The sequence below is a fragment of the Malaya genurostris genome, chromosome 3 (genome assembly GCF_030247185.1).
Source record: "Malaya genurostris strain Urasoe2022 chromosome 3, Malgen_1.1, whole genome shotgun sequence".
Lineage (NCBI taxonomy): Eukaryota > Metazoa > Arthropoda > Insecta > Diptera > Culicidae > Malaya > Malaya genurostris.
In genome coordinates this window covers 300033713-300060489 of record NC_080572.1, presented here as the reverse complement: position 1 = coordinate 300060489, position 26777 = coordinate 300033713, and the positions used below count along the sequence as shown (strand labels likewise).

Here is a 26777-nt window from a genome sequence, read left to right as displayed (position 1 = left end):
TTTCTTCTAAGTCGCTGTTTTCTTCATTCGACTTCGCGAAATCGACTCTCTCACTGAAAACTTTAAGCACTCGGAAAACATAAATCGAATACATATACAATTTGAGCGCAACATTCGAGACTCACTTCACTTTTCAGCGTAAAATCATTATCACGCACAATCGCTTCAAATGCGCACAAATTCTGAATAAATACACTTTCCACTAAGAGTTTACGTCATTTTTACCAATCGGTTTAGAAATTTATATATGGATATATCGAAACACATTTGAAAAACATCTAAACAATTTGCAAGCAGCTTCAACAAGACTGTCCTTTTTAGCCTTTTAATGGATTGTTTTTGCTTTGACGCTTCTCACGAGTTTTTGGCTAATAAATTTGTTAATAAGACCAATTTCATTTTTGTTTTCTTTGTGCTGTCCTTCAGTAATGATGGTGATAGATAAATAGAAAAAAAAATTCTGATTTTAATAACAAAATTAGTTGTCAATGAGAATTTCGTGTTGAATTGAAATATTGCTGGTTTGTGTCCAGGATATTCGCCAACTAAACACATTCTCTAAAAATAACAGTTTTTTTCAGCAAAGTAAATTCTCAATTTTAACTAATTTTATAGTTATTTTGGAAATTTTGTTGTTAAAATCAACTAATTCAAAAACAGTAATACGAATTAGGCGCAGAGCTAATTTCGGTCCTTCCGTGTAGTTTTCAATTATTTTGGTGTGTACAATATAAATATTCACGTTACTATAAATTAACTAGGCTAAGCTAGCTAGCATAATCAGTTAAAGCGATCCGATTTCGTTGCCCATGGTTTAAATGAAATTAAAATTTTCTGAAGCTGTCACCAAAAAATTGCTCATTCTGTAATGACTATTAGCCACTAGATGGCATACAACTGTCGGAAAAAATGGATTTGTCCTTACTATTTTGGCAGGTATAAATACGCGAACGACTTCTCGCACAGACATAAACGAAAAGTCTGCTATCAGCGTAACTATTTTTATTCAAAATCACTATTTTCTTCATTCAATTGCGCGACAATGACTCTCACTGAAAACGTGGCGTAGCCCGAGCGAAAACAAAAAACAGCTACAGGAAAAAGCAGCCGCCTACTACAAGCATTCTACGCAAACTGTGTTGGATCTTATTTTCTAGATGTTGTGGACAGAAGAAAACATACCTTTCTTCTTGTTTCGATGCAGCTTTCTGGTGAATAAACCATAACCAGCTGCAATATTGTCATATTGGAAGATACAACGAATTTCGTTTGATAAAATAATGATAAAATCAATACAATTTGCAAGCAGTTTCAACTAGACTTGGCCCGAGTTGGTGGTTGAATGCATAAGGCGCCGGTCTTACAAGCCAGTTGTCGTATGTTCGAGTCCCGACCTGGAAGGATTCTTAGTGTCAGTAGGATGCATAGTACTAGCCATGCAATGATTCTCTACACTAAGAATCGGCTGCGAAGTCTGTTGAAACAGAAAGGCCAAATTCCACAAAAGGAATGTAATGCCAGGACTTTGCTTTGCTTGCAACTAGACTATCCTTTCTAGATTTTTAATGAATTATGTTGCTTTGACACTTCTCATGAGTTTTTTACTAATAAACTTGTTAATAAAACCAAATTCATTTTTGCTTTCTTTGTACTGTCTTGAATTGAAAGAAAGGTGGTTTGTGTCCAGAATATTTGCCAACTAATCACATTCTCTAAAACCAAAAGCTTTTTTCAGCAAAGTAAATTTTGAATTTTAACTAATTTATAAGTTATTTTGACTATTTTGTTGTTGAAAACAACTAATTCAAAAACAGGAAAACGATTTAGGCGCAGAGCTAGTTTCGGTCGTTCCGTGTGTAAAAATAATTTTCATAGTGATTTTAAAGTAAATATCAGCAGAAAAAAAAACAAACTATTCTTCTAATACATCTCGCATCTTCTTTCGGACACTTTGTTTGTCAACTTCACCGGCCACTTTCTTTCTTCGTGAAGTATCCTATATCACTGATCTATTTCCAGTGCTTACCAATTTTTCAACATTCCCGGATGGTAATGGTGTGGGTAGAGGTCTTTTCAAACGAAATCCATTCTGTTTCGATGTCTTCGAAGTTTTTTTTTGTCCGCAGCTGCAGATCGCTTGCCAAATCAAAATCATTATAAGAGCATCACTATGTAATCCGATTCTCCAAACGAGCCTTTGTTTGAACTGTGTTTTATGACAAATTTGCCTTGTTTTTTGCACGGAAATTCGGTATTGATGATAAATGGCGGTGCAAAACTGTTACTACCCGGAAGCGTTTTAAGATTCAAAACAAACATTTTTTTTCCAAAATTTACACTAAAGGTCTAGTACACTGAAATCCTTTATACTGGGTATGAAACGTGAGTACCAGAAATATTCCGAAACAACTAAAGACTATGCCAACTTTATATGGCGTTCCATTACAAAAATGGCCAGGTCTTATTCCGAGTAATTCCGAACAACTATTCCGTGGAATATCACTATTTTTTGCATTCACATTCGCGGATGTGTTTTTTTAAATCATCTAATGTGAATATAATGATTAATTGCTAGCGATTTCATGAGTAGCATATAAAGGAAATATTTTTGAATAAGTTTTTCAACTAAGTACATCTGTATTCATAGAACATAATCGATTCTGCAATGTCAGGCATCCGAAGAAGTTTGAGCATCGTTTATCAAGGATGGAAAAATATTTTTGCCGTCCAGGGATGCTCGCGGAAAAAATTATATAATACTTCGAATCGAATCAGAGTAGAAATCTGATTCGATTCGAAGTATTATATAATTTTTTCCGCGAGCATCCCTGGACGGCAAAAATATTTTTCCATCTTTGATAAACGATGCTCAAACTTCTTCGGATGCCTGACATTGCAGAATCGATTATTCCTCGTTTTATTTTTTCAGTAAGATAAAAATACCAAAAGATCAGGTCTTGGCATTCGCGGACAAAAAAATAAAATTATCTGTGCTCTTTTTTTCTTGTTTTCTTATCTGGAAACTTCGTCAAACTGTCATGAGTAATGCTTTGGCATTTTCATCGCTATAGTCTATGATTGAAGTCAAATCTATTTTTTTATAAAATGTGATATCTTTTTAAAACAAAAGAAAAAACGTTATCCCAATGAATTGCAAGTATCATTGCAAAAAAAAAACGCTTGATTCCGCGGTTGAAGGATAAACAATGAATGGAGATGGAAACGGATGAAGAATGATTTTGTTTCCGCACGCAAGTATAGGAAAAATAAATGGATTATTTTTTTTTTTTGAAATGAATTACTTTCCTAAGAAAACTGTGGTCCATTGTTCAGTTAACAGACACATGCTGCTGGTTCTCATAGTAGTAGATAGTGATTGCAGCGTTTCACTCCTTTCTGTCTCGTTTTTTTTTTTCTCCGTTGACTGCCATTCGCTCCATGTAGAATAGATTGGTTCAACAATTTGTTGAAATCAGTCTGCACCACTTCAATGATTCTAATGGAGTTCAAATTTGTTATCTTAGTTGGAGTTTGTGAAATCTAAATAAAAACTATTACACATTGTTTCCGCTGATGAATGGGCATGATGCAAAATTAAAACGAAAAATTCCTACTAAAAATAAGTATAAGATATCAATCAATGCGTTTAAGCCGAGCATCATCCAAAATTAGCATCATAGCCTATTCAGTAATACTTTCGTTCATTTGAAACTGTGAAATATTTGATAAACTTGTAGTTTTAGACTGACACGATTCCAATACTAGTAATTTATATATGAATACCGGGTCGCAACAATCGAGTTCTATTAAGTGTTATTAAATTCGGGTTGGATTCGTAATTTTTCAGATTGAAATTTTCGATTTCATGTCGGGATATTATCCGTCTTTTTCTTTAGCGGAAGGTCAGTTAAATTTCTTTGAGATTTGAAACTTTCGATCTAGAATTAAGTTCGAGTATTTAATTGGAAGTACGCGCAGGTGTTTTGAAAAAAAAATAGTTCTGGATTAGGGTATTTTATGAATTTTTCTGGTTGGTGCAAGGTTTGATTTCTTACAATGTTTCTTGGGTTTCAATTAGTGTTGAATTTTTTGAATACATTGAAACTATTCCAAAACTTTATACCCATCCCCGAAAAACTCGAATTGAAATGGTTCTAACACTATTCGATGGAACAAAACCTGATTTGTCACTTCTAAGAGACTCATGAATAAAAGCATGAAAATATATTAGGTGTACAACTTTGCTTCCGCCGTTTTCCGATAGGTGGCTGTACCGACTGAGGCTGGTCATAATACATAGATGATAATGCCTTTAAAGTGAGTGTGTACAGTGCCTAACGAATTGTCATCGCCGTTTCAGTGACAGTTGTACTTGTTTTCGTATTTTTCACGCTCGAAATTGTCTGTTTATGTGCCCAATTCACGTCATTTGCGGGAAGTTTTACTTTTCTGTTACAATTCGAAAAAATGCGGCTGAAGCGCATCGTGCGCTCTCAGAAACTTACGGTGATGCTGCTCTGAGTAAAAGAACGTGTCGGGAGTGGTTTCAAAGTTTTAAAAATGGTGATTTAGAAGTCGAAGACAAACATGGTGGTGGAAGAGAAAAAAACCTTCAAAGATGAACAACTAGAAGCATTGCTTGATGAAGATTCGTGCCAAACCCAAGGAGAGCTTGCCGAATCGTTGGGAGTGAGTCAGCAAGCCATTACAAAACGTCTCAAGGCCCTGGACATGATTCAGAAAGATGGAAACTGGGTGCCGTACGAGTTGACAACACGACAATGCTCGGCCTCACATCGCAAAAGTGGTCAAAAAGTAACTGGAAACGCTGAAATGCGAAGTCTTGCCTCACACGCCGTATTCCCCAGATGTCGCCCCTTCTGACTTTCACCTATTCCGTTCGATGGCACACGGCCTGGCAGATCAACATTTTCAATCCTTCGGAGAGTTGAAAAAAGGGATTGCTTCAAGGATAGCATCAAAAGAGGACTCCTTTTTTCGAGCCGGGATTCGAAAATTGCCGGTAAGATGGGAGAAAGTTATCGCTAGCGACAGACAATACATCTGTAAGCACTTTTTCGCAATAAAGCTTCTAATTTTGGAAAAAACGGCGGAAGCAAGTTGTACACCTGATATTTGCCAAGCAATTATACTCAATAGCTTTTAATGGGAACACAAGACCTTGCATTTGAGCTTAAATTTGTGAAAATCGGCTTAATCATCGCTGAAACACTTTTGATGTTTTGGACCACTATATCCGGCACTTTCGGAATTAGAACCTGAGATCTGATATAATCCCGGAAATGGTTCTTTTTGGTGGCAACTAACAAAACATTTTTTAATCAAAATTTACATCTTCACTTTAAATTACGGTTTAAAAATTTTAGAAAGCACTTCACCCTGTAATTCCGGAACCGAAAGTCGGATCCAGATAAAATCCAATGGTTTGTGAAAATCGGTTTCGCAATCTCTGTGAAAATGAGGTACATTCCTTTTTGAGAGTAAAAAAACAAAACCTTTGTATTCCTTTTGTGTAACCACAAGCCGGCCACTTTTTTTCAACAACCTCAAGAATTGTACGGCTACACTATAAAAAAATTGAAAATTACACAAAGCATGCCGTGTTTTTGGGAGTGAAAATTTGATATCACATCGAATAAAATTTAATTCAGTTAAATTAGCTATGGAGTTACTGACATGATATATTTTTACATATTTTGCAATGTAAATTTACATCAATTGCGGTGCTCCATTTATGCGTATTTATCGAGACGTGAATTTACATAATTTTTTCGTGCTGTGTAGTTGAAAGGATTTTATTCGTTTTTTTTGTTCAGCATCATGTGTAGAAACACACGCTGAAATTTAATTTTTCGTCAGTCTGACATTGCGGAGCCGGAAATCGTATATGGATAAAAATGGTGTTGTATAGGATTGTGGAACCATTCGTTCGAATCTACACTCTTAGAAAAAATGAAACTTACATTTGACGTAAATTCATGCATGCCGTAATTTCTTGGGTGATGAGAGAGTATAGCATCTTTAAACATGTAAACATAAATATTGCGTCTGTTTCAATGTCAACTTTAACTGAACTAGCTATGAAATTTATGATAAGATTAATTTTGACTTGCTTTGCGAAGTAAATTTAAGTGAACTGCGACGCCCCTTTTATGTGCATCTATAGAGACGAGTGCATTGTTTTTAATTTTTTACACATCTTACTCCGTTACTCCGAAACGGGGAGTCGGATGCAAATAAAATTCAATAGCAGGCTATGAGGTTTTTATTTGAATTAAAGCTTGTGGAAATCGATCTAGTGGTGCATAGTTTTTACAAGTTTTTTGCCCATTTTACTCTATTACTCCTAAACCGGAGGTTCGATCCGAATAAAATTCAATAGCACGCTATGGCACCACATTTGTTTGTATGTAAGTTTGCAAAATATCGGTACAGCCATCTAAGAGAAAATCGAGTGCATATTTTTGCCTCAGTTCCAAAGTCGGGTTTAACAGTGATTATTGCATAGCTTTTCTTTATGAGAAAGACTAAAAGAATTGGAAAAGCGATTGTGAAGCTTTCAATTATAAAATTCGAGATTTTTCACTATACAAGTTTTGGGCTTATTTTTGTCTTTCTCTGTAGAAAGGTAATTGAATTGCTGAAAACCCCGACTCCGGAGACCCTAAATGTTATATAGCATTCGACTCAGCTCGATGAGATCGGATAATGTTTGTGTGTATATGTTTGATGGCTCCGGAGGTATAATGGTATGAATGACGTAACCGACAAAACGCACATTTTAAAAATCTCCTTGAATCTTGAAAGCTACTACTAGGTCATGGATCAAGTTCGAATACCTGGCTGTGAATACCGGTCCTACAGATATAATCGTATAAGTGTCGTAACATACAAAGCGCAGATTGTTTCTCTCTGCTCAACTTTGTCGGAGATGGCGGAACCGATTTCTAGAGACGTAGGCTTGTTTGGAAGCTAATTTTGGATCATTGATCAATTTTAAATCCGACTTCGAAGATATAATGGTATAAGTGCCATAACCAACAAAACGCACATTTTATCTCCGCTCAATTTGATCGGAGAGGGCCGAACCGTTTTCTACACGTTCAGATTTGTTTGAAAGGGAAGCGGGTCATTTAACCAAAAACCATTTCGCAGAAAGTCTTTTCGCCGAATGGGAATGTCGGTTCACCGAAAGGGTTATTTCACCGAAAAGGTAATTTCGTTTACATCATATATAGTGAATTAGAAAACTGCCAATTCTGGTTGTTCATCAAAATTATCTATTTGTTTATATGATTCCTGGATAGTTAATGTGGTGTAGCCTGAAGAATTCGGCTTTTTGAAGAATTCGGCGAAATGAGCCCGATATTTTTGAAAGATACTTTTGGGTTGTGTATCAAGTTCAAGCATGAATTTGCTGTCGCTTCTGGTGATAGTTTAATCGTATAAGTGACGTGTTCAACGTTTTTTCTATCCGTACATTTTTTTCAGAATGTTCAAGTTCAAATGAATTATTGCTGATACTTTTAGTATCGAAAGCGTGGTGGGATATGCGACGTAAACGCTACAGTCCACTTTTGTGAATTAACCGGATCGATCTGAACAAATTTTTGTCAGAAATTATCATCTCTAATTTGTGTCATAAATTTTCCCAATGAAAAAAGTATGTTATAATGAGACTGCTAGAATGACGAGAGAAAGGTATTATCACATCACTAGGTTCTAATTACAAAATATTAGAGCTTCAGAGAGTGCACAATTTGAACCGCTAAGCAGACGCAAAGTTTACACAATTTATATGACCCTTTAAGGATATTTCACTAGGTGCCATATCCTATCTGACGTCTCAGGCGAAAACATGTGACGACCGACTACTAACCTCGCATATAGGGTCAAACAGGTTAGATGTGGCACATCTACAGCTCAATCGATTTCAAACAGATTGTCGATATCATTTCACCTACTGATTGGAAATCGCATCGCATCTAAACTAGTATAATTTAGATTTTTGGTGGTCAGCACTACAAAGGATAACAAACAATGTCTAATCTTCCTCGTTTTTCACGCCATTATCATAACGCCCCCCTACAGAGACGATTGTTTCGTATACATAGGCTCACGGTCCTCATAAGAATTCAACTCTTCAATATGTATGTTTGTATTTGAACAGAGCCTCTTCACAAAACATGAACCATTATCGAACCGACTTGCACACTGTGCGATTCGTTAAGACCGTATTAAGGGGTTTTACCGTGAAAACCTTTGAAGAAAAAGATTTGCAAAGACCTTCTAAATAGGCTTCCGTTTCTGCAATGACCTCAGCATTCGACAAAAACTACTTTCCCTGGAGACAGGTTTGGAAATAGATAATAGTCGCTGGGGGCCAGGTCTGGAGAATACGGAGAATGGTTGTCTTTTTCCATAGCTTGATGAAAACGAGAACTCGTCTGACACGATCAGCTGTTACTCAAACACTAGTGGATATCATGAAATTTGGCATTGGGCCGTCTAGATGCTTTTTCGCAACAAAAATAAGGAGTGTATCGGAAATAAGCTATCCACAAATTTTTCTTTCAAATAATGATTAAGAACGATAATTTATTCAAACTAAAAATTGATCCTTTATTGTACGAGGTTAAACATGAGCATAATGAAAACCGAATGAAATTTAAGTTATTCCTTCACGAATTTTCGAACTTCTGATCGAACGCTCTTCATCAAGTTCCGGACAAGTGTTGCATCGCATTTTTTGGACGCTTGAGCCCAATTTTTTTTGAACTCCTGCAAGTTCCCAGCTGCCTTCCCGGGTTTCCTGAAGACCCTCTTCACGATTACCCAGTAACGTTCGATGGGTCGAAGCTGAGGGCAATTTGGTGGATTGGTATTTTTCTCAACGAAATTTATACCCTTTTCCGCAAGCCAATTGAGAGTGGTTTTGGCATAGTGAGCCGATGCTAAATCCGGCCAAAACAGTGAAGGTGTACTTTGCTTCTAATATAAAGGCAGCAATCTTTTCTGGAGACACTCATATCGATAGATTTATGCATTTATAGCTCCGGTAGTGTAAAAAATGGTTGACTTCAAACCACATGAACATATTGCTTGCCATACCAGTACCTTTCGACCGAATTTTTCCACTTGAATCAACTTGTCCGCATCACTCACATCCTCCCCAACGACGACAGTAAAGTATTGTGGACCTGGAAGGGTTTTTGAGTCCTTCTTTACATAAGTCTAATCGTCCATCAAAACGATTTCGCCTCTTGATACGCTTGATCATTCCGACACTCGTTCCTGCTTTTTGGCCAAATCACGTATTAACATTGATTTGTTCTTACTGATTAGAGATACCACTTTCTGGTCCAGTTTCGGGTTGGAATAAACGGGTTTGCTGCCTCTTCCTGGTAGCTCATCCAAAGAATAGTGTTCCCCAAACTTATTAATGATGGCTTTAACGCTGACGAGATGAATTCCAAACCGCTTCGTTATTCGATTTTCGCATAGTAATACCCTTCTCACTTAGCCATGTGTCCAGAACCTTAATTTTCACTTCCTTTTCAATACGCGACATTTTGAAAACGCAGAATTTCAACCGCACAAACAAGTAAACAAACAAAAGCTGACAGCCAAACGCACAGCATGCTGTGATCAGAGCATAAAAAACCATCACAAATACATGCGTACAACACAAATGTATGTGGATAGCTTATTTTCGATACACTCCTTATACACGGTTCGAAACTATTCACGTCTTTTCTGTGGGTGGCCTGGAACTTTTCGTTTCGTATGGTATGTACATCAATATGTGGACCATTTGTGGATTTGTTTTGTACGCCGTTCGCTCCGCACAAGAATAATTTTCATTGAAATTCTACTGTTTCTTTCCATTTGAGGAAAACGCAGTATGTCCTTGAGGTCATGAGGTACTGGATGATCGTGTTCAGCCTCTTTTATCACAACACTAAACGGTCCTTTTTAGGGCATATAAAATATTCAATGAACAATTTTTGAAATACACATAAGCTATTTTAGTGGTTTTGGTTAAAAGTAATCGGTTAGCGGTATTCGTCTTCGACTCGTCAATGTAAAGTTAGTGATGAAATTTGAGCTGCTTTACGTCTAGGGAGAAAACTTGACAAATAAATGTGTTTGAAACCCAAAAAATAACTACCGACTAAATTTTCGAAACAAATTTAAGCATTGATTTTGACAATAGTTTTGTAGTCCTACGTCAACAGTTGAAACAATCACTTGAAATTTTGCATTCGAGAGCTGCCAATTTCTAGAATCGAAGAAAAATTCTTTAGATTCCATAACATATCTAGTCCTTCGTCGATTCTTTTCGTTCATACGGTAACCTCTCATCCAGCAAACACTTGTAACCTAATGTTATCATATGACGAATGAAAATGTTCGGTTACTCAAGCATGATTGTTTAGCATGCCAGCATGGTGCTACAGTTCATTATTTGTAAGCATATTTATATTGTAAATAATTTATTTATTGGAACTGGAGTAGATGGACGGTGGAGACAAAAACAATGTGTGTTTTCATGATGTTGGTACTTTGAGTGTATTGTTTATGTTAACACAGCTATTCTGAAAAAAATGACTCTATCGAACATTACTAAATCGCTACTGGCATGTTTATTAGCCATATTATCCATTTCACAATTATCATCATACATTTTTCACGTAGATTTGTTTCACATAATCATAATCGACAAATAGACGTCATTTAAGTATTCGGTAGCCAAACTAGCCAAAAAAAACCTAATCAGTAAGACCAACATTTCCAACCAACATTTACTTATCCTAACCAATATACATTTATTTAGATAAAATACGCTGTTCGACGTGGAATTAATTGAAGTATTTTTTTCTTTTCCCCTTCTACATATCGTTCCTGCTATGCAACGGCTCACCGATCGATCCGGCATTCCGACATACAAACACACTCACACTCACTCAACCCCGATGAAATTCCGATCGACCGAAAGCAGCAGCGGTTTGCGTACCGTGGCCACCAGAAGGTAAGAAGTTTTTCAACCTCCCTCCGAGTGGAAAATTTCCCTGATTTTATCCCCAGCCCCAGACCAGAATCAGTGCAGGGCAGGCTCCGTAAAACCGGAGTTGCTGCCCACCCCCACCCTTTCCACATTGTTTGTGAAGAAAGGGAAAAAAAGAGGACAAATAATAGCAATAATAATAAAAAATAGTAGCCATAAGTCGAGGTAGAGAGAGAGAGAGAGGAAGTGTAGTGTTATTTGGTTTATCCCAGAGCAACGTTTTGCGGTAGGACTTTTTATTTCGTTTATTTGTATTGATGGAGGGCACTTTCGCTCGATTAAATTGGCAATAGTTTAGGAGTAATATAAGAGAAGAAAGGAAAGGAAAAGCAGCGAGTAGGGAGGTAACTTTTTAATCCCTTTTGCCAGAGCTGGCTGGGTTAGTTTAAAAGCCGTTTTGTATAAGCAGAAAGTTGAACAAACAAAGCGAAGGTTTTTTTGTTGTTTTTTTTTAATAAGAGAGAGATAGCAATACTTTCCATTCAATACTTTGAAGGCGGATGAGTAGTTAATTGTATATAGGCTTAAACCCTAGAGAACAAATTCCATCTAAGTGAAAAGATTTTGATTTTTATTATTTTAGACAGTGAAGTATTATTGTTTTTTTTATTAAACTAGTGAACTGTTATACAGAGAAACAAAATGTTAACGATTTTTAGAGATGGTATTATTTTTTTTTCAATAACTTCTGAGCCTTTTCTAATGAGTCTTGAGATTTGAATCGGTTTTATTGAATTTGAAATCATGTTCACCATTAAAACACCTCACGGAAATCATATATCTGAATCGAATTGCTACTCTCCAATCACCTACCGTTTGTTTAGTCTTCCTCATATGAAAAAAAAATTGAATATGGATAGATTTTGATTGACGCAATTTTTATATATTCAATTCTTGAAGAGTCGTTCGCATGAAATATTAATAAATCTATATTACTAACTATAACCATTAACAACTGAAACGACCCTTTAGGTTACCGTCTGTCGATGGGTGCCTGGCCATGGCTAGGAGCAACGGCGGCCACCGTAGGTGCTACGGGAGGTCCGACGGCGGCACATTTGGCCGCCGCAGCAGCAGCAGGAGGTCCCACCACGGCCGCAGCACACGCGGCAGCAGCAGCAGCGGCAGCATCTAATCCGGCGGCGGCCGCAGCGGCAGCAGCAGCCGCTAATCAGCTTCCGAACGCCGCAGCAGCGGCAGCAGCAGCCGCCTCGCCTCTGCTAATGGCTCAAGCCGCACAACGGGCTGCGGTCGCCGCCCAACGGCGAAGGTCTGTACTTTTATCTGGTTTTCCAGCTGTGCCGTGAATGTTTCGATTTACTCCAGTAAGAAAAAAAAACGCGACGAAGTTGCTGTTGCGCTACATACCTGTTAGACCATTACCAAACTACTGCTACTATCGTATCCAGCGAATGGCTTGGTTCTAAAAGCAAATGGTACTACTTTGTAATTGAATTAGTACAAGTTTGTTTCTCGCCTTTCTGCTCTTTTAGCAAGCATCACTTCGATATGACTCCACAAATTACATAGTATACAGCACTTTTTTTTTATTAGACTGAAAAGCACTTAAGGAAAACTTCTACCGCAGCATCGAACTCCCATTTCGGTACGGTAGATCAATCGATTATTCCTGCACATTCAGGCACTTTCTCGGTTGTAAAAGTCAACAAAAAAATCCTAACGTTCCCGTTTTCACACTTCGTCTTTTTCCCGTTACCACCATATCTGGAATCAGGAATCAGAACAAATTGGCTCAAATGGCACGTTCCCCTTGATATTTGGAGATTTGTGCCTTGCCATCAATATGTTTTTAGCATCATTTTCCCGATATATAAGAGGAAAGGAATGAAAGGAAATGGTAAGGGTTGGACTAGGAGGATGGGAAAAATTGACGACACAAAAACACATAAAAGCAGAAGTAAATTCTGCACCCCTAAGGGATGCTGAACAATCTACTGAGGATCACATTTAGTGGAAGCAGAAGGAAATTCTGAACCTCTACGAGGTCCCGAACAGTCTGCTGTTAATAAAACCTCCAACCCCCGAGAGGATCTAGAGATCTTACAAAAGCGACACCATTCTGCACTCCCGGAAGAATGCAGAACGACTCGCAGTATGTACGAGCAGAAGTAAATTCGGTACCCCATAAAAGATGCCAAACAATCTGCTAAACCCTATTTAAGGTGAATACAAAAAGAATTCATTCACTCCAGGAAGAACGATGAACCCTTCTGACTATAGCTCCTTACCACATTGGGTGAGAAACGAGAGAATATCCTTCAATTTTAGCTCCGCATACACAGACTCAACCATGTATGGAGAACCAAAAACCCGGATACGTAGCTGCGTCAATGCGGGACAGTTACATATCAGATGATATGAAGTACCATAATCGCATTTACACAAATCACACGAATAATACTCAGCACGTTGAATAGTAGCCATGCGATAATTGAGTTTGCAATGTCCAGTCAGAGCTCTGGCCAGAATACCTCAATGATACTTGGAGAAATGCAGTAGACACTTTGACATTTTCAGATTTAAATCTGGTAGAAATGCTTTTGTCTGAGCGCAAGTTTGCAAGCTGTGCCAGTAGCTGGCATGTTTGGATGCAGCCCAAGAACGTATCTTGTGCGTTATCCAACTAGTTGAAAGTGGTAAAGCTGGTTCAGGACCAACGAAATCATTCGTTGCACCAGCTCTAGCCAACTCATCAGCCCATTCATTTCCAGTAATACCAGAATGGCCGGGTACCCATAAGAAGTAAACAGCATTTGAAATGCTGAGGTCTTCAATTTGAGTTCGACATGCGATCACTAGATTCGACCGTGAGTCATTCGAACTGAGTGCTTTTTAGGCTGCCTGACTGTCGGAACAAAAATAAATACGTTTACCACAAATCCTCTGCTGAAGTGCCGATTGTACTCCACACAGAATCGCGTAGATTTCTGCTTGGAACACAGTACAGTATCTACCAAGGGAATGAGACTGCTCTAGCCTCATTTCACGACAGTAGACACCAGTACCAGCACGACCGTTCAACAGAGAACCGTCCGTATAACAAACTATCTGTTCATCAAGTTGTCGTTCCAGACAACCAGACAACCATTCCTCATGAAGAGGATAGCTCACATTGAATGTTTTGAAAGGAAAACTGCATGTGAGAGTTAGGTCACTAGGAGCAAGTAAATACTCATCCCACGTAACCATTTGAGATCACAAGCGAGTGTGGCTGGTAGCATAATCGAATGGGTTACTGTTCCAAAGCCCTGTAACCTTAAGACGGTATGCACAAGATAATGCTTCTTGTTTTAGGAACACATGTAGTGGTTTAATGCACAGTACCGCCTCTAGAGCAGCAGTAGGAGTGGTCGTGAATGCTCCTGTCATCGCTATTTGGACCATCCTTTGGAGATGATTGAGCTTTGACTGAACAGTCGCGACCTCTCCTTTCTGCCACCATACAAGACAACCATATGCTAAAATTGGTCTAACAATAGTTGTGTAGATCCAATGAATATATCTGGGTTTGAGTCCCCATGATTTTCCAAAAGCTCGTCTGCATTGGCCGAAAGCCATGCAAGCTCTTTTAATCCAGAAATCAATGCGAGCAGACCAATTCAGTTTTGAGTCAAGAATAACCCCGACGTATTTAACTTGATCGACCACAGTGACCCCTGAACCAAAGAACTGCAACGGACGAGCTCCTGTAATTATCCTACGATGAGTGAAAAGCACCATTGATGTTTTGCCCGGATTTACAGATAATCCAAACCTGACAACACCATTGTTCAACAGATCGCAGGGCTTGCTGCATTAAATCAAAGAGAGTGTTAATGCTTATACCGGTCATCAATATATGATAATCGTCGGCAAAACCATAAGTCGGAAATCCAAGGTTATTAAGGTTCCTTAACAAACTATCAGCGACTAGGTTCCATAAAAGTGGGGATAGTACACCACCTTGAGGAAAAATCCAAGATATTCCGTTTACGACTGCAATGTTTAACCTCCTGCAGCCATTCAGCCATCGGCACGGAAATACACCTTGACTTAGGAGTTCCTATTTTTGTGGCCTTTTACGACATAGAACAGGAAACCAGTGGATCAATTCTTGGTAAAAAATAATTCCGCCGGATGCCACACGGCTTACCTGTTTGGTGGACTTATACCACCGGTACAGGTGGACCGTAGCGTTATTCTTAGCCAGTTGGGAAACCGCTACCGACACTACACGGCTATCTAGGCTGCTCAGAGAGGGAAGTTAACATTGATGGTGAACTTCCATGGATGGCCGAGCAGCCGAACAAACACTTTTCACACTTCGTCTTTTTCCCGTTACCACCATATCTGAAACTGTTTGCATATTCTAACATCGAGAACCCTATGAAGAAGTGAGGGAGAATAATACGCAACGCGATCTTGAAAGGAGTGCTCCAAGAAGAAAGTTTCCCAACGTCAGTATTTAAATTTCCTTATCCTTTTAGTTGCACGTGATAAGTGCTCAATACCAGCGATTCAACACTCCGTGGTCTATGAACTGCCGAGCGGAGAAGTTTTTAGCTGCACATCGCTAATCAAAACACGCTGTATAACTTGTTACAACACTAGGGTAGTTTTTACTTATGAAGATTGTCAACAGATTCGTCGGACAAAGTACAATTAAGTGAGTTTATCGAAAACTTGAATAAAATTTGTTGAGACTGACATCGGATGTTACGGATCAGGGTCATTTCGCCGAAAGCCGTTTCGCCGAAAGTCATTTCGCCTAAAGCAAAGAAACCTGGTTAGGTTTGGGCCTAACTAAAGTAAAGAAACCTAGCTTTGAGTAGACCGGGCAAACGCGGCGGTTACAGGTTTGTATGGAAGAGGCCGCGGCTTCCGGCGAAATGTCCCTTTCGACTAAATGACCCTTTCGGCGAAATGGCATTCGGCGAAACGATTTTCGGCGAAATGACCCTCTCCCTGTTCTTACGTCACGTTCCTATTGTAATTAGGATTTGTAATAATTATTAGCTAACCGGTTCTTAAAGCACTGATTATAAAATTTTAAAAAATTGTTCAAAATGGAGTGTTTAAAGATTGGTCGTTTTAATTACAATAACAGAAAAATCAATTTTAATTGTTTCCTATCAAATACTTAAACTACAAAAGGCTAATATGTAGCTGAGAAGATCGGATAAGCAATTTCCTAAGCCCGACACCAAAAGACTGTCCCAGAAAGTATGAACTTTGATTTCGCTGTAAATAATTCACAAGTGTTAGATATTCAAATTTTATTCGATATACTGATAATATTAGACTACAACAACAGAATATTATTTTCTACATTTGCTACTTAGCCATTGTAGACTAGCTGGCGCACCTTCTTGCGAACGTTCCTCATTTAATTCCGTACAGACTTCTTGGCCACAATCTTTTTCGAACTGTTGAATGGTTTCGGCTGCCGAGACATGTTTCCTAAGATGTGCCTTCGTTAATGCCCAAAATTCCTCAATTGGTCGAAGTTGTGGGCAATTTGGTGGATTCATGTCTTTTGGGACGACCGTTGATTTCGAGTAGTGGCAAGAAGCAAGATCTGGCCAGAAGACAACAGGATCCTTGTGGCTTCGAATCATGGGTAGAAGTCGTTTTTGTAAACATTCCTTGATAAATATTCCGCTGTTCATAGAAGCAGTGGTGATGAAGGGTTTCGAAATCTTACCGCAGCTACAAATTGGTTACCATACCATAGCTTTCTTTCCAAATTTTTCGACTTCAATCGATGTCTCGGACTGGTTTAACACTTGTCCTTCTCGCACCGTATAATATTGTGGTCCCGGCAAGGATTTGTAATCGAGTTTCACGTAGGTTTTCGATTTCCAGATTCCCAGCAAGAATCGTATTGTACAGCTTACGAACCCTCGGCCTGATCGATGCTTCTTGTTTCGGACTACGTTTTGGTTGTTTCTGCTTCTTATACAGGGTCCGGCACTCGAAGTGTAACCAACTCGTTTTCATCGAGCCTGGCGTCAAGGTAAATGCGACATATTATCGGGAAAGTATTCTGGAGGTTGCTTTGAAGCCGTGGGCAGACAAACATTTCGGTGACAGACCATGGACGTTTCAGCAGGACTCGGCACCGTCTCACAAAGCTCGAGTGAACCAAGAATGGCTGAAAAACAACGTTCTGAACTTCATCACGTCCACACAATGGCTCTCGAATTCATCAGATGCGAACCCAATGGATTATTCTCTTTGGGCCATTTTGGAGAGCAAAGTCCGAACTAAAAGATACACCAGTCTCGAGGCGCTGAAAAAAGTTGTTATCCGTGAGTGGGCCAAAAATACCTGCAAGTCACATTCGGGCAGCTTGCGATTCGTTTTTTGACCGTCTCAAGGCCATAGTCAAGGCAAAAGGTGGTCATATCGAGCAAAAGTGAATCGATTCTGAATTTTGTATTATTTTTACACATTTTGTACTTTGCATTAAGTAAAAGTAATTTTCCAAACTGAATTTATGGCCTTTTTAATTGGTTACACTTCGAGTGTCGGACCCTGTAGGTTCGGAGATTCAAACGTTCTTTAGCACGAAGAACATTTGACTTCGAAGTACCCACTCGTTTGGCCACATCCCGAACTGAAAACTCCTTCTTTTTCTCGAACGCCTTCAGTATACGTTTATCCAACTGAGGGTTAGCAGGACCTTTTTTTTCGACCCGTTTTCGGTTCATCCTCAATGGTGTTATCCTAACCGAACTTCCTGATTGCATTTCGCACGGCTTTTTCACTTACTCCTTCCATTTTTGCTATCTTTCTCAGTGACCGTCCGCATACTGTGCACCATTTGTACACAATTTGTCGACGTTGTTCTGCTGAAAGTCCACGCATTTCGAAACAAACTAAAGAAAACGAATAAACAACTGCACAAGTGGTTAGAGAAGAGTGTAAACAACAGGATTCAATCATAAAAATTGACCGATTCTGAACCATTGCGAAATGGCAGCGGTTTTTGGTTGCGTCCATACTTTCTGGGACAGTCTTTACCCAATCGAAAGTAAAATACCTTATGATCAAAAAAGAACCGGAATTTTCATTTTAAAATTCCCGCGGTCGGTAAACTTTTATTCTCTCAACTTTGGAAACACTTTAATACACATTCTGTCAAATTTTGACGCATATCGTACGATTAGTTTTTGTTTGGCGTCTATACAAAGAAGTTGAAAAATTTTCGTGTGGCGATTTTTATAATGGATGAAAATTTAGAACAACGTGCGTGCATCAAATTTTGTGTTGCAAATGGATTTAAGTGTTCCGAAACGTTGAAAAAGTTAGAAAAGGCCTTTGGTGAATCGTGTCTAGGAAAAAAACACACGCATACGAGTGGTATAAACGCTTCAAAGGTGGTCGTACAAGCTTGGATCATGATGAGATCCCTGGCCGCCCAACAACATCTGTTACTGAAGAAAACATTGAATCGGCGAAGCAAATCGTATTGCAAAATCGTTCTGTACCGATTAGAGAGATTGCTGTGTTGTTGGGCATCTCTTATGGATCAGCCGAACACATTTTAACTGATGTTTTGGGTTTGAAACGCGTCGCTTCTCGACCACCATCACGATAATGCGCCGGCTCACACAGCGTAGTTTGTGTCGCAGTTTTTGGCCAAAAACTCAACCAATATCATCAACCAAGCACCGTACTCTCCAGATATGGCCCCGTGTGACTTTTTCCTCTTCCCCAGACTCAAATTGCCATTGCGGGGAATGCGTTTTGAGACCATAGAGACCATAAAAGAGAATTCGCTGCGTGAACTAAAGGCCATACCTTCGGCGGCCTATAAAACTTGTATGGAAATTTGGATCAAGCGTTGGCATGCATGTATTGCCGCAGGAGGAGAGTACTTTGAAGGCGATACTAAAGAAGTTCATTAAAAATTGAAATTTTGCGTTTTTTAATAAAATTCCGGTTCTTTTTTGATCATAAGGTATGAGTACCAGGATAAAATCATAAAAGTCAACCGGTTTACTCTCGTCTTCAATCGGTTTCACTTATAAAATCTTTTTTTTTTTTTCATTCTGTGGCAAGTTCATTATTTAGTTCAGCTAAATTGAGTACAATTTCGATCCAATGACGTTTACAAAATCAACCGAACTTACATATTGAATTTTCACGAAGCATGCCTTGGAATGCAACATTCTTGGTCGTTTAGCTCACGTACGAAAAAACGGCAGAACGGGTTTCGCTTACCCGAAACATTCCCAACCGAAGTAAGCACGTTTTCAATGTGTTTGTTTGCTTATTGAGCCCCTTTCCCGGAGTTGAATGGAAAAGCTGTCAAGTTGTTGCGAGGAGAGTGAAATTCAACAAAGTACAACAAGAACCAACAACAACGAAAAATAAAGGCAAAACAACGATTGAGCCGCGGGAGCTGGCAGGCGTGAAACATTTTTCCCTGACAAGCCTCGTTACGCTGTGCCTTTGATCGAAGGCACGAAAAGTGGATCGGAAATAGGTCACCAGTGAAACAATGTTTTGATGTCAGTTTGCCGTTTTCCAGTTGGCATATTGGGTTGTTGTTTTTTTTTCATAAGGGATCAAGGAACTTTCGAATAACGACGACGGTATGATGGATTCCGGCAGTGGAAAGTTTCTCTTAGATCGATAGTCTTTGAACAAATCGAAGCGTTATGTCGTCGCATGGTGCATCAGCATCTATTGAGATTTGCCGTGGTTGTTGGATGCTTTCCAATCTGAATGCTAGAAGGAATTTTACGTAATTTGTTTTCAACACGAAAGATATTTCATGGAAGAAAAAATAACAAAAACAGTTTTTTTTATCTAGTCCATGAACAGACATCGACAAATTTTTAGAATCATACCGAGCAACTGCTTCGAATCGTGCACTGGTTTTCCCGTGAGTTGGGACTTCACAATCCTCGGTACTTATTTTTCGGTTGACATCAAGCCACGGTGGTAAAGTTACAACCATCTTGTCGGCATTTGGATTTGGGTTGAACAGCTCTAAACTCCCAAACGGTGAGAAAAGCACCCCAAATCACGGACTAAAACTTTTTGGTTCTTGATGGAATGTGTATTGCTGGCGGTTGTGGTTCAAGTTTCTTCATCGGAAAAAAGTCCGAAAAGTTTCTTCATAGGAAAAGATAAGTTGGGTCTAATTACGATCTTTGCTTATTCCAAGCCGATATTTCACTTCCGCCTCTTGTAAGCGCTGTTCAATAGTGCTGGAACTCGCACATATTCCCCTCTAAGTCAATTAATCTTAGGTCTAATGCGGTCGGAAAGAGAGATTTTTCTACAATAAATTGACTTTTGTTCCATCCAACTTCTCAGACAAAAAGGTTGGAGTTCCTCTTCGGTTGTGACTGTATAGGTCTGTAACGAAGAAGGTCACTGAACTGTTTTTGGAATGTTCTTAATTTTTCAGCCACTTTTGATTTCAGTGATAAATTTGTGAAAAGATGTTTTATATATTCTTCGACTAAAGCCTTCTGTCATAGATTGGTTTAATCTCATTAATTGTAGCCAAACTTTCGTCACTTTCGGGAAAGAGCTTCCAAACTATCGACTGTTAAGACCAGCAGAACCGATCACCTGGAGAATTTAAAAAAAAACAATTCGACCAGGTATTAACAACAGACACCTGTGTCCAAACAATATATTTGTTGAGTATAAATAAGTTCGTGCCGAAATTTTATCGACAAAAAGGCCCTGATCACCGTTCTCACTACCACTTTCACATTCACTTCACTTACATGTCACTTCACTTGATTTTACCTATTACCATTATCACGCATAGTGAAGTGATCACTGTGGTGGAAAAAACTATTTTTTTCAACAAAATGTTGGTGGCATGATGTTCATAATGACATCAAGTTCATCCAAGTAATTACTTTTATCTCTGAAGCGACTTCCGTAATAAGGACCTACATTCACTTCACTTGGTTTTCACCGTGTAGTGACACCGGTAATAAGGGCCAAAATTATTACAAATTCAATATTCACTCCATCGCTAGCCACTAATTTTTCCCATCTTTCTGGCAGTTCGGGGATATCATTTTCGAAATATTCGACCGGAGAAGTGCTGGTCAGCCACCAGGCCAAGCTGAATCGACCGGAACAAATAGTACTCGGAAAGAGTAATGTCTGGGCTATATGGTGAGTGGAGCAGAACTTTCCATTTGAGCGTTTGTAATGGGTGTACACCGAGGATTTGACGCGGGTTTTTTATACCGTTTTTTTACGCGGAATTCCGAAGTCACATGTTTTTTTTTTTGTTTTGTCTTAGAAATGCATGACAACTAGTTTTATCCCGAAATTTTATTTAAGTCAACTCTCTGACACCTGGAAAATTCCCGATTTTCTTCAAAACAATTTTTTTCAGATTACACCAAATCTCGACTTTTCACGCATTTCATCAAAAAAAAGTTGTCGACATAAACAATTTTTTTTTCCTATTTAGCGGATTTTTTCCACGCGGATTTTCGAAGTTACGCGGTTTTTTAAATCTGGATACATACATACATTCATACTTTTTCAAGATATTTGCACCAGGAAAAAAATTCTTCTTTTTTTCTACGTGGTAAGCATCCCCGCGTAAAAAGAGACCTCAGTGTAATGAGCGTTTCATCATTAGTAATAATTCGACCATTTCTTTTGTGCCGTTGAAGTAGTTGTTCACACGTGGAAAAACGGCGTTCGACGTTCCTTGGCTTCAATTCGTACGGCACCTGATTCCCCACCTTTCGGATCATTCCCGTTGCTTTTCAACATAGCTCCAAGTGATATTGAAAGTTCTTCTTGCTATTCCTTCAATTGATTATCTTCACACTTTGTCGACGCTCCGGCTCTCTTCCGAAACAGTTTCTCAACTGAAGTATGCTCACTGTACAGTTCCACAGAAATACGTGATTTTAAACGGATGTTTTTTTTTCGCCACAAAATTTGACGTTCACATAGAAAAACAAGCATTGTTATTTACACTTCAGTTTAATGACATATACTGATTCTGAAACTGTGCGACAGTAGCTTTTCAACGCAAGATTCAACAATTTTCAACGGAATGGTAAATCACTGGAATTGAAATCATGTTACGGTCATCTGTTAGAACGAACGACACGAACTATTTTATACCTCTGTTAGAGCACAGTGTCTAGATCATTTATCGGCTGAACCGTTCTGATTGAAACGAATAAGAGTAAACTTAGTGCAATTTAGAAAGCAGCTGTAGTAAAAAATGAAGTAGTTTGGAAAATACCTTATAATATCATCGCATCATTTTTTATGACAGATAGAGAAGAAAATCGATTCGATTTTAAGGTAATTTCAACTCATTTGAAAATTATTATAAATTTAAACAAAAATTAATTCTGCTACAAGTGCAAAAAATTATATTTCTATGATGTGGACAGACAGCTTAGATTTTCTGGAAGTGCTTTAAATTCCTATTGAAAAATTCAAATCGGGATCTTATCAGATGCACAACCCAATATCATAATTTGCTCCATCCGCAATCGTCTTTGGTGTGCTGGCGGAGACATACATCCAACTTCAGACTGATTTTGAGAGTATCGGACTAACCGAGAGCAGCAGATATGAAATGCAAAAAATATTAGTGTGTGGTGGTTAACCTATCCCAAGCCCCACTATCTGGCTGCAGTTTAAGGAAAAAAAGATGTTTCCATGTGTTTTGTTTACACATGCAAATAATTTCAATTCAGAACTCAGGGAGGTGTTGACTCAATCAAATTCAGATGACCTGTTTCGTATAAAGAGCAAATCATGTTCCGTTCCATCGGCCAGCTTCGCCTAAATGGAATGTTAGCAAACCATCAGTCTTCTGAACCAGTCAATTACACCCTTGGCACATAGTTTCATATTGCACACTTCCGGTTTTTTTTTCTATAGACGCTCCTGCATAATACACTAATAATAGGGATAGAGTTATTAGTTATACCCAAACAGTTATTCTTGCCCATAAGACGAATTTTGTTGCATACGTCAATATATGTAAGAATATGGAAAATGCTAATTTAGGAATTACAAGAAATGCTACAGAAAAAAAGTTACATAATGGGATTTAATGTACATCAGCAATAAAACGCCAAGGCGAAATACTTGACCAACTCGAAAGATTTTCAATAATTTTCGCGTTTCAAATGCATTATTACATACAAGCCAATTCGCACCCTCTCATTCTGCTACTAACGCATCGATTGATTGAAAAAATCTAAATTCTGAGGCAATGCTGGCCAATTTCCCTGTGTATATCCAACAGGTTTAGATGAATAACTGAATAGAACAATTTATCAGAAGTTGGTTGGTAATCTACCATCATGTCCTTGCGATTTCAATAACTACAATAATAGCAAAAAAAATTATTATGCTTCCGAGAACGAGAGTTGTTAAATAACTCCCCTCACAAATATCTCCACCAATGAAAAAAAAAAACGTCAAAACGAAAATGATACCAAAGAAGATTAGCCTCAATTTCCACCGTGGCTAAGTAGTCCACTAACAAAGTTTTATCCGGTGTTCGCTTCAAGTGGGGAGGTGGATTTTATACCAGCGGACCGACCGCCACCGCAGACCAAATCACACTGCATCGACAGCCAAGTGGACTCGTTTTTGTCCGTAGCACGGCGGCACAACACCGGCGGCGAAGGATTTAGAGCTTTTAAAATTACAGAATCTGCGAAATGGAAAATTCTCACCCGGTTTCAGTTCAGCTGGTTTTCTTTCTCCGTCGTTCCCATCCGGCACTCTGCTTTTTGTTTTACTCTGTTCCTGGTTTGCTTGCGGCTGTAGGGCGGTGGCGGCAGGTACCGAGCACCGATAGTGGCTGTTATGTGGAACAAAAGCTTTTGGCGATTTTTATTTTTCATTCATTCATTCTGCGGAGTACAGTTTTCCTATTTGCAAAACTTTTAACGTTCTAAGCAGATATGGACGGTCTTCGTGCCGTTTAAATGTTAGACAGATAGATTCTTGTTTTCGATGATGGATACAGTGGTTTGTGTTGGAATTTTCTAAAAATCTGTGAAAGTTTTAAATCCAAAATTTCGATTTACGTTTTCATGCGCAAAACACTAGCTCAAATTCGAGAGTGCCTCAGGGTAGTAAAGGGGAACCTTTGTTGTTTGTTTTGTTCTCTAATGATGTTTCAACTTTCACATATAGAATGGTTATGCAACCTCCAAACCCTATGTAGTTCTGATTTTTAGTGTTGTTTCAGTTTTAGTGGGAGTGGGTAAAACTAAACGCAGATTAGAGTATCATTGAACAAGCGATTATAAGATAAAAGTATCTAAACAGATACTTTAAATTTTTCACAAATAAAAGCACAATCACGGTGTCAGGCCAAACAATTTAGTTTTGCTCTCTAGGCATGATATTCGGCCAAACAATTTAGCCATGTCCAACAACACCGCCTTAATGAAGACACGTTCCGGTACAAAGTTTAATGACAAACGCTTCCGAGTTTGCCTCCCAGCGGTTCTCCGAACGAAGCTCCGAACATCGAAAAAACAAAATTCTATTAGTTATTCCCCACTTTTCAGCAATCACAATTCCCTAAAAACTGCACTGATTTCTTCCAACCCATTCGGAGAATCATTTATCAAAACGTGCTGTTTCATTGTCGTGTTGGCTAGCTCCGGAAAAGACAACTTCTACTGCACCGGAACGGAAACTTTATAACAAGGACAATTTGTCCTCGCGTAGAAGTGGAACAGGCAGTGAAGCGACGCGAACTCTTAGCGAAGATTTGTTTCAGTTTTATTCGAGTTTGTTGTTTATTTTTTGCTAAGTACGAAACTGTAATGATTTTAAATTTTTCGTTTGTCTTGTTGCTGGACAGTAATTAGTTTATTCAGCCCCACTATCAGGATGTTATTTTTATGTGTATTATAAATTTGAACTGCAACTAAAGGATTTTCATTTAAGAAATTGGTAATAAATTCTAAATGAATTTATTGCTACCTAAATACAATCGAGCATGAAAAGTAGCGTAAAATTATTCCCCAAAGGTGGGACTCGTATCTCACAACTTTTTCAACTCGTGGAAATGCTCTGCACCATTTGAGCTACCCTGGAATGTCAACAAACACATTCGCGAGATAATAACCATTGAAACAGAGCAAACCTTACATGTCGGATGAAGCTCAAATTCTATCGTTTCCTTCTGATTGACTTATTTTATGAAATTCATTCCCCTACATCTTCTGTGGGTATCATTAATACGAGCACTTCGTGAATTGATTCTGATCACACTGTAAAAAACACTCTCGTCTCTCCTACCAGTCGACGGAACTCAAAAACATAGCCAAAATTCACGTTGTGTGATGCCCTGACTAAAATATGTGTTACGTGTTTTGTGAAGTTTGCTGAAAAGCGAGCAATCTGTAGTAGCGGTCAGATAAGTTATTTTAGAATTAAATATTCCTTACGTCCTAGTTTTCACTGATTTAGTGACGTTTGTACTGTATTCCAAAATTTTGACATCACTTTTGTATCACGATCAGTGTTACCGGATGTACGGATTTTTCAGTATTTTACTTATACTTATTAAGGTCTGAGGCCAGTGTGTTTTAGGGGGCTATTTTCACGTTTCAAATCTGATTTTCTCAAAAACGGTGACGAATATCAAAAAACCCTACTGACAATCTCTTTTAAAATTAGATTATTCTGTGAAAATTTCAGAATGATTCATTGCCTTTAGAGGTCGGGAAAGTCTTTTTTTTTCTGAAGGAAGAATTGCATAGCTGAAAACGCCGTCTTTCAACTTGTTCATTGAATATCTTGCCTGCAAAATCATGGGTCAAAAATCTATCTTGACAATGTCTAGATAATTTAATTTAGATGCGATTAGTGCATAAAAACATAGGTGTTGTCTCGATAAAAATGAAGTGAATGTTATTTTTGTGAAGGTAAGTCGATTTCTATGCGAGGCCAATTTACCCCAAAATTTCAATCATAATAATTTTTTACACTTTCTTCCATTATTAAAAATGATGAAACTTCCCTTTTTCGACCGGGCTGTGCTCTCCTGGATGTATTTAGGCACTTCAATGAGTATAATAAAGAAAGAGATACTTTACTCTGGATTAAACTACATTTTTTCGTGCTAAATAATAAGGATTCTTTTAAACACCAAAAAATCACCCTTACATAAATTATGCAATAATTGATATAAAAAAAAAGGTAAAAACGTGTAAAATAAGTTTTTTTTCTACCACCATACCAATAGCGAACAAGAAATTCAGCGCGAATGATCTGGCATCGCTGACCACGATTACTCCTTAGCCTCACAAAGCGCACCAGTTTTAGTGAAGACCTCATCATTTGATGCAAATTTCTTCCCAACTAGCAACTTTTTCTGAAAATAGTTACTGAGGGCCAAATCTCGTGAATATAGTGGATGTCATGATAATGCTATTTTATTAGAACATTAGTAGCTGAGATACTGTGACAAAATAGTGAAACGCGCAAACGTTACGTCACGTGAATTTAATTTTGATTTGAAGTGTTCGGCTGATATATGTGATTACGAGAATGGTGTCTAAATGCGCAAAAAGTAATTTTCGAGAGAGGCGTAGAGCTCACAGAACCTTAACGCTATCTCCCACAAAATGGAATGAGAAACTTTCCTATGGGGACCATTTAAAATGGAAGCACCGGCCACCGAATG

At 38.4% G+C, this 26777-nt stretch overlaps 1 protein-coding gene across 6 annotated transcripts in view; it reads left to right on the top strand.

Annotated features, from left to right (window-relative positions):
• LOC131439112 (RNA binding protein fox-1 homolog 2-like) overlaps nucleotides 1-26777 on the top strand; it is a 573206-nt gene that overhangs the window by 492472 nt on the left and 53957 nt on the right. For all 6 annotated transcript variants that reach the window (XM_058609730.1, XM_058609729.1, XM_058609732.1 and 3 more), the window contains 2 exons: nucleotides 11024-11053; nucleotides 12062-12359. In XM_058609730.1, coding sequence (XP_058465713.1) covers nucleotides 11024-11053; nucleotides 12062-12359 — 328 coding nt within the window. The remainder of the gene's footprint in view (nucleotides 1-11023; nucleotides 11054-12061; nucleotides 12360-26777) is intronic.